Source organism: Panthera onca, chromosome A2 (assembly GCF_046562875.1).
Source record: "Panthera onca isolate mPanOnc1 chromosome A2, mPanOnc1 haplotype 2, whole genome shotgun sequence".
NCBI lineage: Eukaryota > Metazoa > Chordata > Mammalia > Carnivora > Felidae > Panthera > Panthera onca.
In genome coordinates, this window is record NC_138340.1 from 469,215 (window position 1) to 485,548 (window position 16,334).

The 16,334-nt window shown below is 65.5% G+C and overlaps 1 protein-coding gene across 6 annotated transcripts in view; it reads left to right on the forward strand.

Moving 5' to 3' along the window:
• Positions 1–16,334, forward strand: part of ARID3A (AT-rich interaction domain 3A) — a 32,538-nt gene that overhangs the window by 1,921 nt on the left and 14,283 nt on the right. For 3 of the 6 annotated variants that reach the window (XM_078443760.2, XM_078443764.1, XM_078443761.2), the window contains exons 2-3: positions 1,852–2,492; positions 3,334–3,685. In XM_078443760.2, coding sequence (XP_078299886.1) covers positions 2,095–2,492; positions 3,334–3,685 — 750 coding nt within the window. In that variant the 5' untranslated portion in view covers positions 1,852–2,094. The other 3 variants (XM_078443762.2, XM_078443763.2, XM_078443759.2) reach the window with 2 other exon arrangements.

Genomic DNA, 16,334 nt, shown 5'->3' on the forward strand with positions numbered 1-16,334 from the left:
GGGGGCTTGTCTTGAAGTTGTCAAATGTGGGGGAGGGGTAGTGGACCAGACTAGACACTGGGCGTGAAATGTCCCCTCAGCACTTCTTAGGGCTGGTGGGGGGGTGATCACCAGTCCTGGGAGGGGTGGAGAGTGGGGGGCTGGGTGCTACTTCACTGCCCCCAAGGACAGACTGTACTGGTCAGCCTCTCGCACTGTGGCCTCTGAGAGGGTCTTTGTGCCCTGAGACCCCGTCCCTACTGGAAACCAAGGTCCTTTGGGGACATGACCCTCTCCCATTTCCCACGGGGGTCACCCACCGCCCCCCCCCCCCCACTGCCCTTTCTCCTATCCAGATGGAAGCAGCAGGGGGTCTGGGGAGAAAGCAGAGGGCCACTGGGTCCCTGTGGCTCTGCAGGGCCCCTCCCCTGACTGGGTGTGTTGAGGGGGCGTCTATACTGCAAGACTCCCCTGAGTGGCGTCAGGCTCGGGTTAGCAGGTCACTATGGGAGTTGGGAAGGTGGCCATCCTGGGGAATGGGTGTGAGCTAGCTAGTGACCACGAGCCTGTGCCCACCGGCCCCTCCTGTGTGTGGGTCCCTGTCTGCCCCAGGAGTGGCTTGGGGGTTCATTTGCTGGGTTGGGGGCAGTCTCCTGTCCCCTCCCCCCATCTCCCGTCCCCCTTCCCCACGATGTATCGTCTGTGTTGTCACTACTGGGCCTGTTGGCTTCTGCCCGGTTTGTTTTACTGGCGGTCTGGGCGGGTGGGGGTGTGGCCTGGGCTTGGTGGGGGGGGGGGGGGAGCTGGGGTGGGACCTGCGTCCTTCTGTTTGGTGAGGCCTAGCAATGCTAGGTTCCGGGTGTCCCTGCCTGAGACCTTGGCAATTAGGGTTGGTGGTGGTTTGAGGAGACCCCAGGCTGGGGCGCAGTTCCTTGCCTTCTGGGGGCGTTGGCCCCATTTGGGGTCCCAAAGGGCAGGAGGACTCCCCTGCAGAGATCACGTGGGGTGGTGAGGGAGGCTCTGATGTCTCTCAGACCCTGGTTCAAATCCCAGCCTTGCCGGGAACGTGCTGTGTGTCCTCCAACAGGGCATCTCCTGGCCTCAGTTTTTCTCATCCGTAACATGGGGACCATCCAGCGCCTCCTTCCCTAACACAACATGGTGCCTGCCGTGTGCCTGCCTTTACCGTCACAAACTTGCTTCCTCCCTGCTTGAGCACAGAGGTGGGCGCTGTCAGGACACCATCTTGCAGATGGGGAAACTGAGGCCTAGAGAGGTCAAGGCTGAGGAATGGGATGGGAGCGTGAGTGAGGAGGGTGATCGCAGGACCTGTACACAGGAAGCCCTCGGTCTGGGCCAGCCACGGTCTTGGTTAGCCTGAGTGGAGGGGGGTGGCGCCTGGAACCATCTGGACGGGGCTGCACCAGCAGGGGTCCAGGCAGCACCTGGAGCTCGGAACCAGAACCCGGAACCCATCTGGACTCTGGTGCCTGGTAGCTGGCTGTGGCCAATCGGAGGCCGGGAATGCCCAGTCCCCCTGCTGTGTTTATGAAGCAATAATCCAAGGTCTTCCCCAGGAGGTGGGGTCAGGAACCGCACGTTTCTTTGTGGCCCAGACTGGTGGGGGCCACCTTCAGACCCTCAGGAGTTCAGCGCAGGGTGACCCCGCTTCCCAGCCGCCCGGAGGGCAGATAGAGGGGGGCGGATGGGGAGAGCACCATCTACCACCTCCAGGGAGGCCTCCAGGTCTGCACCCTGATGGGAATGGTGGGGAGAGATTTTCCCAGAGGCCTTTGCGGTCTGACCTCAATCGGGGGGATGGGGCCGAGGAGCCCTGGAGTGTGGTCTGACGGTCTCTCCTGCCGCCCCCAGGTCTCTGCAAACCCGTGAATGAGCCAGACACCAGCCGCCGTTGCCCGGTGCCTGGCGTGAGAAGGAGGCACCGCTGGCATGCCCTCAGCCTGAGCCCGGCGGCCCCCGCCCCCGCCCCCCGCCACCCTGCACTGTCCCGGCTCCCCTGAGGCCCCCACACTGCAGTGCGGCCAGGCCCCCTCCCCGCAGGGGCCGCCCCTGCCGCCCACGTCTGGTGCCCGGGGCGGCCCGGCCCGCAGGGCCATGAAGCTGCAGGCAGTGATGGAGACACTCCTGCAGCGGCAGCAGCGGGCACGCCAGGAGCTGGAGGCCCGGCAGCCCCCACCGCCCCTGCCGCCCGAGCTGCCCGCCGGCCCCCCGGCCCGGGCCAGGGCTGCCCCGGACGAGGACCGAGAGCCAGAGAAGGCCCGGATGCAGCGGGCCCAGATGGCCGCGCTGGCCGCCATGCGGGCCGCCGCCGCGGGCCTCGGACACCCGCCCAGCCCCGGCGGCTCTGAGGACGGGCCCCCCGGCCTGGAGGACGAGGACACGGCCCGGGAAGGGGCGCCAGGCTCACCTGCACCCCCGGGCCGAGGCCGGGAGGCACCAGGACGTGCCGAAGGTGATGAGCGCTTGGAGGACGTGGGCTCCGACGGTGACCTGTGAGTCGGGGGTCTGCGGGCCAGCCGCGAGCCAGCGGTGGGTGAGGGTTCGATGCGTACCAGGCAGCTCTGGGCCCTGGGGACACAGCTGTGCAGGCAGGACCAGACGCTGTCCTGCCGACTGCTGAGATCCGTGCTGTCCCTTAGAACCTTCTGGAGGACGGTGGACACGTACCAACCAGGATGGGAGCCACCGTTCAAATGGGGGGGGGGGGGGGGCCTGAGTTTGTAGCTTTATGCCGTCTTGATCTGAGGGCACCGACCACGTGTGGCCAGGAGCCCCGTGCCCGGCGAGGCTACAGCAGGTTCAGTGGCCCCGGGGGGGACCCTGCACAGAACGGGTGCTGGCTGGCCCGCTGGTGCGTTCCGCCTGGGTCGTGCGCAGGCCCCGAGCTGAGTGCTGGCAGGGCCCCGGTGGGACCCTTCTGGGAATACATTTAACGAGCAGAGAAACGGGGTGATTGTGGGTTGTGATAAGGAGTGCCGAGAAGACGAAGGATGGGGGTGGGGAGAGGTGTCTGGGGCTGGGAACAGCATGCCTGGCAGAAGGAACAGCCTGAGCAAAGGCCCTGCGGCAGGAACTGGCTGGGCGATCCTCCAGGCCCGCCAAGGAAGCCTGTGCAGCGAGTGCAGGAGGGGTTAGCAGGTGGGGCTCTGTGCCGACGGGAAACAAGACAGCGTAGACTACGGCCCACGCCCCTCCCAGCACCTGCAATGGGGTGGCGGCCGCTCTTCTGTGCAGAGAGAGGGAAATCGAGGCTCTGGCGAGGAGCAGACCCTGCCCTGGGGCTGCAGTGAGCTGGCGCCATCTCCCCTGACCTGTGCCCTCTGCCTGCCCCAGGAAGCCAAAGTGGGAGGAGGAGGAGGAGGAGGAGGAGGAGCTGGAGGAAGAGCTGGACGAGGAGGAGGACGAGGAGGAGGAGGACGAGGAGGAGGACGAGGACGAGGAGGCGGAGTACGAGGACGAGGAGGGGCTGGGGCCCCCGGGCTCTTCCGGCCTGGGTCCCGCGGCTCTCATCCCCCGCAGGGCCCCGCCGTCCCAGGCTTTCCGGGGTGACGGCGGGCCCCGGGTGCTGGGCAGCCAGGAGCGCCCAGGGGCCGGCCTGGCCCACGCTGGAGGGGCCGCCCACGTGGCGCCCCAGCTGCAGCCGCCGGACCACGGGGACTGGACGTACGAGGAGCAGTTCAAGCAGGTGGGCCGCGCGTCGTGACGGGGGCCTCGGGGCGGGCGGCACCCAGCTGCACGCTGGGAGCCCTGCAGAACGCCCGGCCGAGATGGGGGCCCGTGGGTGGGACCGGCCGGCCGTGGAATGCGCGGATGTGGGGGAGGGAGCAGAGCCAGGAGAGAGAAGCGTGGGGGCTGCTCGGGGACGGAGCGTGTACCAGGAGGACCCGCAGAGAGACAGCAAGGAAAGGGGCCCAGGCAGAGGCCACGCGGCCCGACCGGGCTCGGCCTGGGCTGTGCGTTCGGGGTGAGGCCCAGCGGGTGGACGTGTGGGCAGAGAGGTGGGGGCTGGGGCATACGGGCCGGAGGCCTTGCCGGTCAGCGTGGAGTCTGGCGTGTCGAGGCCACGGCCGTTGGTTGAGCCGGGGGTGGCCACGTCGGTGTGGACTGCAGAGCGGCTCCCTGGGGCTACAGAGGGGCGGGGAGGAAGCCGGGCCGTCCTGGTGCCTTCCCTGCGGGCGGCCGGGGCAGAGGAAGTGGCCGGGCGGGGGACCCTTTGAAGTTGGGCCGAGCTGGGCTGGGCAGATGGAAACCAGATGGCGTCCGGCCGGGCTCACATTCCAGTCCGTGGCCAGCTGGGCCCTGCCCCGACCTCCAGGAGTGGCCGGCGGGGGACCTGGCGTGCCCCGGCCCAGGGCCTGAGCCTCGAAGGGCTCCACTGGACAGGCCAGCGTGTGAGAGCTGGGAGGTGGCTACGAGTGGCCTCCCAGAATTGGCTGTGGGCCCCTCTTGGCGGAGCTCTGGAGGAATGGACTGGGAACTGGCCTCCGGGGACAAGGGCATGGGCTCCAGCTTCTCTTGGGGAAGAGCGGTGTGCATCCTGCAGTCCTCCGAGACCTGCCTCGGGCAGAGACAGGACCCGTAAAGTAGAGGACCTGAGATCGGACACGTGCTGAGGGGGACAGGCCAGGAGCTATGAGGAGGGGAGGGGTGTAGAGGGGGGACGGTGCCCCCCACACCCCCTTCCTGCTGGAGGCTCCGCCCCTGCGTGTGGACCCGAGCCTGCTCCCTGCCTCAGTGTCTCTCCCCTTCAGAAGGAGACACCAGCGGGCTGGGTTCCTGCCTGTCCCATTTTGCAGATGGGAAAACTGAGCCACAGTGTTGCTCTTAACGTCCTCTGGGTCCAAAATAACACAAATGGGCACAGTGTGGGCAAGTTATATTTATTTGTTCACGGAATATTTACAGAGAGCTCCAGGCTCGGGGGCCGGAGAGCTAGATAGATGCACCCAGCATTACAGGGTCATGGCCAGGCCCAAAGGGAGACTCAAGGCCACACAGTCCTTGTGAGGTCAGAGTTTGACAGGACCCCTAACCTCCCGCCCCTGCTCAGTGGCCTCAGCCCCTGGGGCTCAACACTGACTAGAGGCAGGTCACAGGCTCAGACCCCAAAGCCCCCGGGCATGTCGGGAACAAAGGGCCACGGTAGCCACCCGCACTTGTCTGGAACACGATGGTGATATTTCAGGGATGCCCAGGGGTGGGGAAACTGAAGCCAGAGGGGGTCAGGGAACCCCAAGCCACGTGCATGCGGTCAGTGTCAGGGTCATACTGAGCCCCTACAGACGTAGAGCCCCCGTGCTGTGGTGTGGAGGTCCATATACCAGGAAACACTGGCACTGCTGAGGCGGTCGGGGGGGGACGCGCGGGGGGCCGGGTGGGAGAAGCCTCTCGGGCTGTGCTGTGAGGGTCAGGTGCGCCTGGCAGAGAAGACGGCTCGGGCAAAGGCTCTGAGGCGGGACCCAGACTGGCTCGTGTGTGGAGGCCAGAGGCTGCCAGGCCGGCCCCCGCAGGAGACGGAATCAGGTCCCCAGGCAATGGGGCTGTGGGAGGTGCGGGCCGGGGGGAGGGGAGGGCCTCTCTGCGGCACGGGGACTCGTTCCCGCCCAGCCCGGCAGGTCCGGCTGACCGAGCACCTGTGTCGCCGGTGTCGGCACCGTCCTGGGCCATGTTGACTCTGGCGCCTGCCCCACAGCCTTCCTGGCACGTGGCAGCCGGGCCGGCCGGCCGCCCACTTGGCACTGTCTCTGCCTCTTCCTCCCCAGTCTTGGCAGGGCCTGGGCCGACTTCCCCTACGAGCCCTCGATAGCCGTGAAGTTCCGGGTGGCTGCGGGTCCCGGGGCGGCCAGGGCAGGGAGGGACCCGGAGCGGCAGGCTCGTGGCCACGGAACCTTCCCTTGAATCACTGGGGCCTCCCCGCTGTAGGGCCCTGGGAACACGCGGGGACGGGGCCCACACGCCTGGAGTCCATGGCCAGGATCGGGCAGCTGCAGCAGCCATTAGGATCTTAGGCTCCTGGCATCACATGTGGCATCCCGGTGGCTTCCTGTCCCCGACACAGTGTGCCTGGGCTCTAGAAAGTGGCATTGCAGGATTTTAAACCAGACTTTTTTTTTTTTTTTTTTTAACCCTGCCCCCCCTCCAGCAGACTTTTAACCTCAGATCTTTGACTGCTTAAGGATCGGGATCCCTGGTCTCAGCTCCTCAAACGTGGGGACTGTTTTCAACAGCTTTATTGATATCAAGTCTCATAGCACGTGATTCACCCAAAGTTTGCGACTCAGTGGCTCCTAGTGTCTTCACGGAGTTATGCGTCCATCACCCGTCTATTTTAGAACATTTTGGTCACCTCAAAAATGAACTTTTGTAAATGCATCTTTTAGTTCTTATGCCCCCACCCCCTCTCCCAGCCCCTCCCCCACCAGCCCCCTTCCTGTGCCTGGATGAGCCTGTTCTGGACGTTTCACACACGCGGGCCCACACCCCGTGTGGACTCTCGCGTCTGGTTCCCTCTCTGAGCATCGCGTGTTCAGGGTCCGACCGCGGGGCGGCGGGTGTGCGCGCCTCACTTCTGCTGCGGCCGAGGGACGTGCGCGTGCGTGGTGGATGCACCTGAGGGGCGTGCACGCGCACGGTGATCACCGTCAACCGGGGGTGTGCGCGTGCGCGGTAGACACGGGCTCCTGTGGACGTGCGCGTGCGCAGTGCACACACCGGAGTGGCGTGCGCCGTGGATGCGTTCGTCTGCAGATGTGCGCGTGCACGGTGGACGCGGTCGTGTGTGGGTGTGCGCGTGCGCAGTGGGTGCCCCGTGTGTCTGCCCTCACCTGTGGATGGCGTTGCTCACACCCTGGGCTTTTGTGAGTCGTGCTGCTGTGAGCACGTGTGCGCGTTTTGTGTGGATGTGTGTTTTCAGCCCTCGTGGGCACAACCCCAGGAGTGGGATCGCTGGGTCAGGCGGTCACTCTGACCTTTCGAGGACCCGTTGACCGCTTCCCCACAGCGGCACCACCGTTTTCCTCCCCATGGCCGCACGAGGCTCTGGCCTCCCCACGTCCTCACCAGCGCTTGTGATCACCAGCGATTACGACTTTGGCGCCCAAGTCAAGGTGGGGTGAGGTCTCACTGTGGTTTGGGTTGGTGTTAAACGTAGGGGTGTCTTCCCCCCGCTTTTCAAGGTGATGTTCTTTCGCTGCATACCCTGTACACGTAGGGTGACAGCTCCGGCTGGCACGTCACCTAACCGTGCAGGAAGCTGATGGGCCTCTCACCCGGGTCCCCTGCACACACCCCGGATCCTGCCGGGGAGGGCACTTGAGTGCTGGACCGGTTGTTCTGACGGAGATTGGCGTGGGGTGGCTGGGTCGACCGCCCAGTGACACGGATGAGGTGTCTGCGCTGGGACCGGACTCCAGGGTGTGCTGGAGAAGTGGACAGACGGGCCGGGAGCGAGCCCTACCTCGGCTTTGGGGCTCTGGGGACCCCTGGGCCTCTGTCCCCTTTGTGTGCAGTGGAGGCGATGGGTCCAGGGCCTCACATCAGGTGTCAGGACCTGGGGCCTGGACACACGGGCACTTAGGTGGGAAGGGCCACCTGCTGCCTCAGGCTCCAGGCCCCAGGGGCTTCTGTGTCCTCGCTGGGGACCCTGCCCAGGCCTCCTGGGATCCATTTTATGCCTGTGGGTGTCCTGCTTCCCTACAGCAGGCCCGGCCCAATGCAGAGTGAGGCTGGGGTCACATTTCATTTTTTTTCTGGCCCTCTCATCTCTCTTAGGTTTTGTTTTTTTTTTTTTTTAATTAAAAAAAAATTTTTTTTTTTTAACGTTTCATTTATTTTTGAGACAGGGAGAGACAGAGCATGAACGGGGGAGGGGCAGAGAGAGAGGGAGACACAGAATCTGAAACAGGCTCCAGGCTCTGAGCTGTCAGCACAGAGCCCGACGCGGGGCTCGAACTCACGGACCGCGAGAGCGTGACCTGAGCCGAAGTCGGATGCTTAACCGACTGAGCCACCCAGGCGCCCCTCTTAGGTTTTTTTTTTCGGTTTTTGTTTTTTCCTAGTTACAGAAGATACACGGCTGCTTTTTTAACTCCATTTTTGATTCCAGAAGTAGCACTGGATACCATTCTCGTGGAAGGAGAAAGGGAATTTGCTGGCCTTGCTTTGGCCATTCTTGTCCAGAAATGTGTCCTGTAAGGTGTCAAAGTGCCATGTCTCGGGCTGCCAGGCTGGCCGCTGCTCCTGTCCTCACTCAGTGTCTCTGTGGATCCCAGCGCTCCCCGTCACTGGCTTCTTCTTAGCTACTGTAGTTTCCTCGTGGGGCTGACAACAACAGTGTCTGTTTCCCTGTTTGCGTGTTGTAAATGATGCTGCCGTGAACATCTTTGGCCCTGGGCAACATAGGGTGGGGGTGGGGATTTGGGGAGGAGCTGTCAGATTTTCTTTGTCTTGCCTGGGAGCCCCCAAGGCTGCAGGGAGCCCTTAGGGATTGGGGCTGGGCCAGGGGAAGGTTGAGGAGAAGGTTGCCCAGACGCTCTGGGGCTGGGGCTTTGCGGGATACGTAAGAGTTTGCTAGATGGAGAGAGAAGGGTAGAGTGTGCGTCTGGGAACAGTGTGGCTGGAACATCCAGTAGGAGGGGTGGGGGTGAGCAGACATTAGGGCAGACGAAAGGTGGGCTCTAGGGGAGCCTTGGCAGGGTCTGGAGTGGGGCAAGTGAGCGATACGGGTGGACCCCTCTGGGCCTGTGGTCCGGACAGGACTGGAAGAGGCTCAGTCTGCTGGGCCAGGGGCGAAGGATGAAAATGTTTCTGGTGGAAGAGGGTGTCCTGAACAGAGGGCACAGCCTGGGCAAAGGGTTAGAGGTCAGACAGTAGGTCCTGAACCTGGCGACATCCGTCTGCCGGGCTTGGAACAGAGTGGGCAGCAGGCCAGGCCCTGTGTGTCCTGGGGCCCGTCTCTGATGCCCAGCCTCTTCCTGTGGCGCCAGGAGCCCGGGGCCGTGTGCTTGGGGGCGGGGAGGGTGTTGAGAAGCCCCTGGGAACTGGGCCCACCCCGCCTGGGGCAGCGCCTGCCTCATCAAAGCCGCTGTGGCTGCTGGCACGGAGCCAGCGGGCCGTGGCGGGCATGGGGAGGGTGCCCGCCCGCCAGCCCCTGGCACTGTGCCCCTGCCCGTGCCAGCCCTGGGAACCGCACTGACTCAGCGGAAGAACCTTATCTGGCCCCTGCGCCGCCACCAGCCACCCAGTCACCGCCGTGGGGTCACGGCCGCCGGGGCCTGGCCCCACGCCCACCACCCGTTCCCCACCCTAGTGGCCGCTGCCAAGCTCCCGGCCCGCCCCACGCTTTCTAATAACACACGCAGCCACTGCAGGGAGTGGTGCCCAGCGGGCAGTGTCCACGTTCTGTGTCCGGTTAGGGGATGGGCACGGGTGAGCCACACAGGGTGCAGCCCTCAGACGTGGGGGGGGGGGGGGGGGGCGGGGGCGGGGTCCCCGGGACCTGGGGGGCGGGGGGGGGGGGGCAGTCTCCAAGGGCCCCGTGTTTGCTGGCATCTGTGTTCACCGGAGCGGGGGGGGGCCGGGGGCATCCTGGGACCCTCCGGGTGTTTGTAACCCACGCGTGTGCTGATGCTGAGGCTTTCCTGCGTGTTCATCTGAAAGTCCCTGGAGCCATGCGAACTCCCCTGCAGCGTCTCTTATGCGTATCTGTCGCCTCGGAGGTGTGTTTGTGCGTCCCCTCGCCTGCTGTGATTGTGCGCACGTGCACGGGCACCGCGTGACGTGTCCCTCCCCTTCGTGGACGTGTTGGTGTGTGTCCTGGGGTGTGGACGTGCTTGTGGAAGGCCGGGCCCATGTGTTTCAGAGTGTGGGGAGCCCAGTGCATTGCATGTCCCCTGGGTCCCTGTGTGATGGGCTGACCGTCCCCCGTGGCTGTGTGCAAATACAGGGAGCTGGAGGCCCGCGTGCGTGTGAGCCTGGTGTGCCCACGCGCCCCCCCCCCCCCCCCCCCCCCCCCCGCAACGGGCTCACCTTGGCCCTGAAGCGTGAGGTCGAGGTGCGACCCATTAACCATTAGCCAGAAAGTCACATTGTCCAAGTCAGTGATGGCTTCAACTGGCCCTGGGGTCAGCTCAACCTCCGAACCTGCCTGCCCCCTGCTGATGCTCCCCAGGGAGCCCTGAGGTGTGAACAGGGCCTGAGGGCAGGAGGCGGGGGCGAGGGGGGGGCCTGCCAAGTTCAATTCCTTCTTCAGCTCTGTGGGATCTTGGGCAGGGACAAGCTCTCCCTGACCCAGAGGTGTCGTCGGGGGGGCTGCTGGGTGGGGCTCTGCCCTCTCTGTGCCTTAGTTTCCCTGCCTGCGTCGTAAACCCCCTGTCCCTAAGTTTCCAGATCCCGGGGCCGGCATCGCCCCTGGGGACGTGGAGGGGCGTCTCCCTGGCTGTTTGCAGCCGCCCTGTGACCCCATTTACAGACGCTGCCGCCCTGCTGGGTCAGGGGAGCGGCTGGGGGTGCAGGCTGGTGGGTGGGCACGCGCGGAGGGCGGGGCACGGACCGCCCCTTCTCCGCTGGCCAGGCTGCACGCGGCTGAGGACAATTGGGGGGGTCACGGGGTTAAACGGTTACCAGTCTGCCTATTGAAGGCCCCAGCACGGGACGCGGCCTTGCCCCGCTGGCAGGGGTCTTGTGGGGGGGTGGGGGGGGGGGCACAGAGCCAGACCAGGCCCGGCACCTCAGGGCCACACTCTGGTCCTCCCTGACAAGGAAAGCGGACAAACAAAAACATTCCAGGAAGAAACGCGCTGTGAGCTGATAGTAGTCAGTGCCCCGGACTCCACGTCTGCCGGGACGCCAGGACGTGGGTTTGGGAACGGTCTCCTCGGGTGTCGTTAGTTGACATGAGCCTGTGCTGGAGTGGGGTGGGCCCTGAGTCCGATGACCCGTGTCCCTGTAAGAAGCGAGCCTTGCAGGCGGACCTCAGGCAGCCGCGGGAGGCCCGGCCTTCTGTGGACCCTCCGTGGGGATTGGTTGGGGGCGGGGTCGCGGCCGGGATCCGGGCAGGAAGTGCCAGGCTGTGCCCCCGCGGGTGTGCCTGCCTGAGCCTGGTCCTTCCACGAGAGCGCGGGGTGTCTACCGCGAACCAGCCTGCGTCCTGGGCCCTGGGGACGCATCCGTGGACACAGCAGGCAGAGGAGGCCGTCCCGCGGCGTGGGGGTGTGGGGCCCAGCGGGCTGGGCTGGCACCGTGGCAAGGGCGGGCGGGCTGTCTGGGGCCATTATCTTCGAGAGGGTGAGGGCGTGTCTTGTTTGTGTGTCTGGCTGGAAGGGAGTGTCTGTGCCTGTGCCAGGGACCACGTTGGGGTGGCGTGGCCTGCCGATCCGTGGGGAGGGCCGTGGGTCTGTGTGCGCCCTGGGCCGTGTACGGGGGCTGTGGGTGTGTCTGGGCAGGGTGGTGGGTCTCGGGGTTCCTGTCCAGGTGCGGTGGCCCCTGGGGGTGGGTCTCACATCTGCCCAGGCTGGCGTGGTGGGGGGTGGCCTTGGGCCCTAGTTCCTGGTCCAGCTGTGTCCCTGTCTGCTTCGTGAGGGGTCTCTGAGGGTTCCCCCCCCCCCCCCCACCGGTGGCACCTGCCCAGCCCCCCGGCCCCAGGGGCTCCCTGTGGCAGGCCAGGTGGGGGCTGCTAACTTTCCTAGTGTTTTTCATCGCCCCCACTTTGTGACCAGATGCACAGATGTTTCCCCAGGATTCGGTCTGGCTGGAACCAGTGTGGCCTGCCAGGGTCACCTGGCTTTTTGCTGGGGGAGCTGGGCCTAGAGCCGGGTCCCTGGTTGCTCTGCCTCCCCCGGCCCAGACTCCCCTCCCCCCCCCCCATGCTTTCTCCTCAGCTGCCACTTTCCCAGGTGGCCCCTGCCCGTGGTGGCCTGGGGACAGTCCACGCACTCGCTGACTGGGTGTGGGATTCTGGGAAGGACAGTGGGGCCTGAGGCCTCTCATCTCTCTCTGGCCCCCGCCGCCGGCCCATTGCTGTCTGTGCCCCCCCCGTGAGCCTCAGTTTCCCTGTCTGTGAACCGGGCAGCGTTAGAGTGAGTGCTGGCTGTTGCTGTAGTTAATTAGCACTCGGGTGTCCTGGCAGAGGAGGGGTGGGGCGGGGCGGGCGCCAGCCGCGTGCTGCCTGGGGCTGCCCCTCCGTGTCCGGCTCCTCTTGTCCCTAGGACGGTGGCCCACGCGGAGGTGGGATGCCCAGGAGGTAAGCTCTGGTGGTCCCGCTCAGCCGCTGGCCTCCCCGGGGCAGACCCAATCCTTCCTTGTGTCCTCCATTCGGGTTCTGGCAGAGGCTCCTGTGGGTGTGCCCAGCGGGGACCCCGGGGCCCCTTCCTCTCGACTCCTGGGCAGAGGGAGGGAGGCGGGGGGGGGGCAGCCCCCTGGCTCTCTGCACCGGGCGCAGGCTGGCCGGCGATGGCAGGACGGGGACAGCACAGCCAGGGCAGGGACATCTTTCTGAGCCTTCCCGGCCACCAGGAAATTCCCTTTCAGAGAAAACCCCACGATGGGACTTTTAGTTCCTGGGTGCCGGGCCCTGGCCACAGCACTGGACCCCTGGCCGCTCGGAGCCGGGAGCCAGGCGGGAGCAGCGAGGCTGTTTGGTGACCCTTGTACGAAATGCCCCAAGGCCGAGTGCGACATTGGATATCTAACTGCTCGGGGTTGAGGGGAGAAGATTCAGGATTCTTGGCTTTCTGACCTGAAGCGTTTGCCCAGAGTGCCAGGTGCTGTAGGGCAGGGTCTCTCCCCAGCCCTGCGAGGCTCCACACGGCCCGGGGCACCCGAGGGCCAGGCCCTGGGTTCCGTGCTGCCCTGCAGGTTTCTCTCAGCCCCCCTGCTTCCTGGTCCCAGGGGGGCTCCCCTCGGCCAGTGGGTGAGGGGCCCCCACAGGGACTGGAGGCCGGCGGGATTTGCCTGTCATTTGCATGCTGCGTGGGGCAAGGAATTGCCGCTTCCCCACCTCTTCCTAGAATCGTTCCTCAGCCACCCTCCATCGAGGGTGCGTTCTCAGGGCTGGACCTGTGGGTGTGCCCCCGTGGGCCTCAGTTTCCCCAGCTTTGGCATGGTGCTGGCGGGCGATCAGCTTGTCTGGCCGTCAAGGTGGTTCCTCCCCCATCCCCCACCCCCAGCTACGTCCTGGTCCCCCTGGTCCCCACCTCGATGCCGCAGGTGCCTCTGCCCACTTCACTGAGGCCCCGGGGTGGCCCCGGCCGTGCACAAGGCCGACCGGGAGAGGACGGCAGTTTGGCATCGGGGCGCATGCCCGGCCCGCACAATCTGGAAATCCAGAAAGAAGTGCCCCTAAGCTTCAGCTCCACGTTAAGCCTTATGACTCGTTTCTGGAGCTTTTTATTAATATCTGTCATGGGTGGGGTGCCGTCTTTTCAGAGAGGGGCACATGGCCGGCTGGGGGTGCGAGGCCGAGCGGACAGATGTTTGTGCCCTGCCCAGAATCACTTCCTCAATCTCCTGCGAGCCCCGTGGGCTCACCACATCTGTGTGGAGGAGGCTGAGCCGGCGCTGACGGGAAACGAAAGGCGGCCTGGTCGCCCAGGCGGGTGCCCCAGGGGTCAGGTGCACCAGGAGGGCGGCTCACGGGAAGGGCGCGAGGCCGCCCGGACGTCGCCTAAGGCCCTGCTGCGTGCGGCAGCCGGTGACCCCCGTCCCCGGGGCCACTGCGCCTCCCTCGGATCCTGCCGTGTCCCCCACTGGCCTGCGGTTCTCTTGGGCAGCGTCCGGCAGCAGCCTTGACGTACAGAAGGTGCTCAGCGTGGCTGCAAAACGGTCGTCTCGGCCGACGCCTGTGGGCTGACACAGCTCCCGCTCGGCGTCCACCTCTTCTGAGAGGTGTCGTGGGAGTTTCCACGGCAGAATTTTCCCTCAGGTGCAAAACTCCCCGGGAGTCCGGCCGGGCCGTCCGCTGGCCTGCGAGCTTGCAGCGCAGGGGACGGGGCACCGGCTTCCTGGTCACGTCATCCCTGCCCCCTGCGATGGGTGGACTGGGGCTCGGAGCACAGACAGGGAGGGTCCCCCACTCTGGGTTCTTGCACCCCGACCCACCTCCCCGCCAGGTGCCCGCTGAGCTCCATCCTGTCTTCGTTCGCCACGTTGCTCCGGGGTCCCTGTCGCGAGGGGTGGGGCCCGAGCTTTGCCACGTTGGGGCCGTGCCACCTTGGACGAGGCGAGCTGTTGGCGGTCCACAGGTGCTGCCAGGAGACCTGCCCTCTGCCCACCTCAGTTTCCCCAGGTGCACAGTGGCCCGGGGGAGTGGTGGGGAGGCCCAGTGGTTGCCGCCCTGCCTGCCCGGCCCCAGCACCTGCGGCTCTGTCTGTGAATGGGGGAGGCTGGGGCGGCCCCCAGGGACTCTGTTCCCGGCCCACCTGGGGCCCCGGCAACAAGGCTGGACGTGCTGAGTCATCTCGGTCGGTGGGGAGAGGCTTTGTGCGGGGGATGGGAGGGGGCCCAGGGCCGAGAGCCTCAGTGAGCCTCCTTCCTTCCTTCATTAGCGGGCGCCGAGCCCAGCACCCGCAGCCCCCAGACCTGCCCTTGGGGGCTCTCGTCTGGGTGTGGGGGAGCCCTTCGCCGAACGAGCACAGTCATATGCCTGGTGACAGACGCTGGGGGCGGTGGGGGTGCGGAGCCTCACTGGCCGTGCTGCCCCGGCCTGGGGATCAGACCCGGCCGCGGGAGCAGAGGCTTCGGTGGGAGGAGGGCTCCAGCTGGACCTGGCGTTATACTGCAGAGGGGCCGGTGTGGTGGGGCAGAGGTGCCTCGGGGAGCAGCTGCTGGGCCTGGAAAGCAGGAAGCCTGGTGGGGGGGTGCGGGGGATAAAAAACAGTGTTGCCACCTTCTCTGCTGTTTCACTTTGCCTCAGGAGTTACGGTGAATAAATCCTTCTCCCAAACCCTGAGGATGTAAAGACAGGCGAGGGTATACCGATGTGTGTTAGCAGCAGGCCCGTAAGGACAGCCCTGTGCCCACCGGCGGGTAACGGACGATCAGCCCGTCCACCCACATGCACGGGAATGCCACTCGCCTCCAGCAGGCGCGTCCGCAGGCGGGAAGGGGGCTCGTGGGGGCGGGGCCTGGCTGACCGGGTTGGGTTTGGGAAGATGGAATGTTCTGGAATTACATAGAGATGGTGGTTGCGTAACTCCGTGAACACGCTCGATGCCGCCGAAATACTTTGAGATGGTGAATTCTGTGTGATGTGGATCTCACTCCCGTGGATCCTTGTTTTCCAGGTTTAGAGACAAGTAGGTGAGGTTACACACTTAGCGTCCTGGGCCCCCCGGCCCTGCCTGTGACGCTGCCACCCACCGACCCTGGTTCCGGGCCATGGAGGAGGACACACTCCTGGTGTCCTGTAAGCCGTGTTGGGCGCTGCAACAGCAAGCCTTTCTAACAGGCTTCCTGTCCTTGGCATTGCTCTGCCTTCCCTTCCTTGGCGGCTTGGGGCTCACGGGCCCCGGAACGGCAGGCACTGGGCTTTCTTGATGTTTCCTAATTTTGGTTCCTCTCTCTGCCTTGTAAGGACAGCGGCAGCCTCCACACACACACACACACACACACACACACACACACACACACACACACACACACACACACACCCCCCCCCCCCCCCCGCCGCCGGGTCTCCCTGCGGGCCCAGCAGCCTCCTCCTCAGGTGGAGCCCTGCGGACTTTGGAGCCGCCTGGGTGGCAGGAGGGGGCCTGAGCAGACACCGTTAAAGGGGCAAAGGTCCTCCCAGGGGCCCTGCAGGCGGCCGTTGCTTTACAGCCTGGGCCCCTCGGCCTTGGGCTGGACGCCACCCCCCGGGTCCCCGTGGTGGGCTGGGAACTGGCTCGGGGTTGCCCAGGTGGGGCCTCCTGGGGATGTGATCTTGTCGGAGCGTCATGCCTGGAGAGGGGGCCGCTTGTGTGCTGGGTCCTGGTGGTGCCCTCCCCGCACAAGCACGTCCCCAGGCCAGGCCCCTCGCTTTACGGGCTTGGTGGCCAAGGGCGGGGGGGGGGGGGCTCCTCCTCACTCCTTCAATGCTGACAGGCTGGGGAGGGGTCCCCCGCCGAGGGTGAGCTCCCTGGCCTCTGCAGGGCAGCTGAAGGCCCCCCCCCCAGCTCCCAGATACACAACTTGACCTGGTCAGCGGTATGACCCGCTGACCAACAAGGAGTCTCCTCGCACAGACAATGCTCCTTAACCACAAACAAGAATTTCCTGTTTGCCCATCCTACGCTTGGGGGTGGGGAGCGCTTACCTTGTTTTTGCCACTACCTGGGCCTCCCACACGGCTGCCCCTCAGT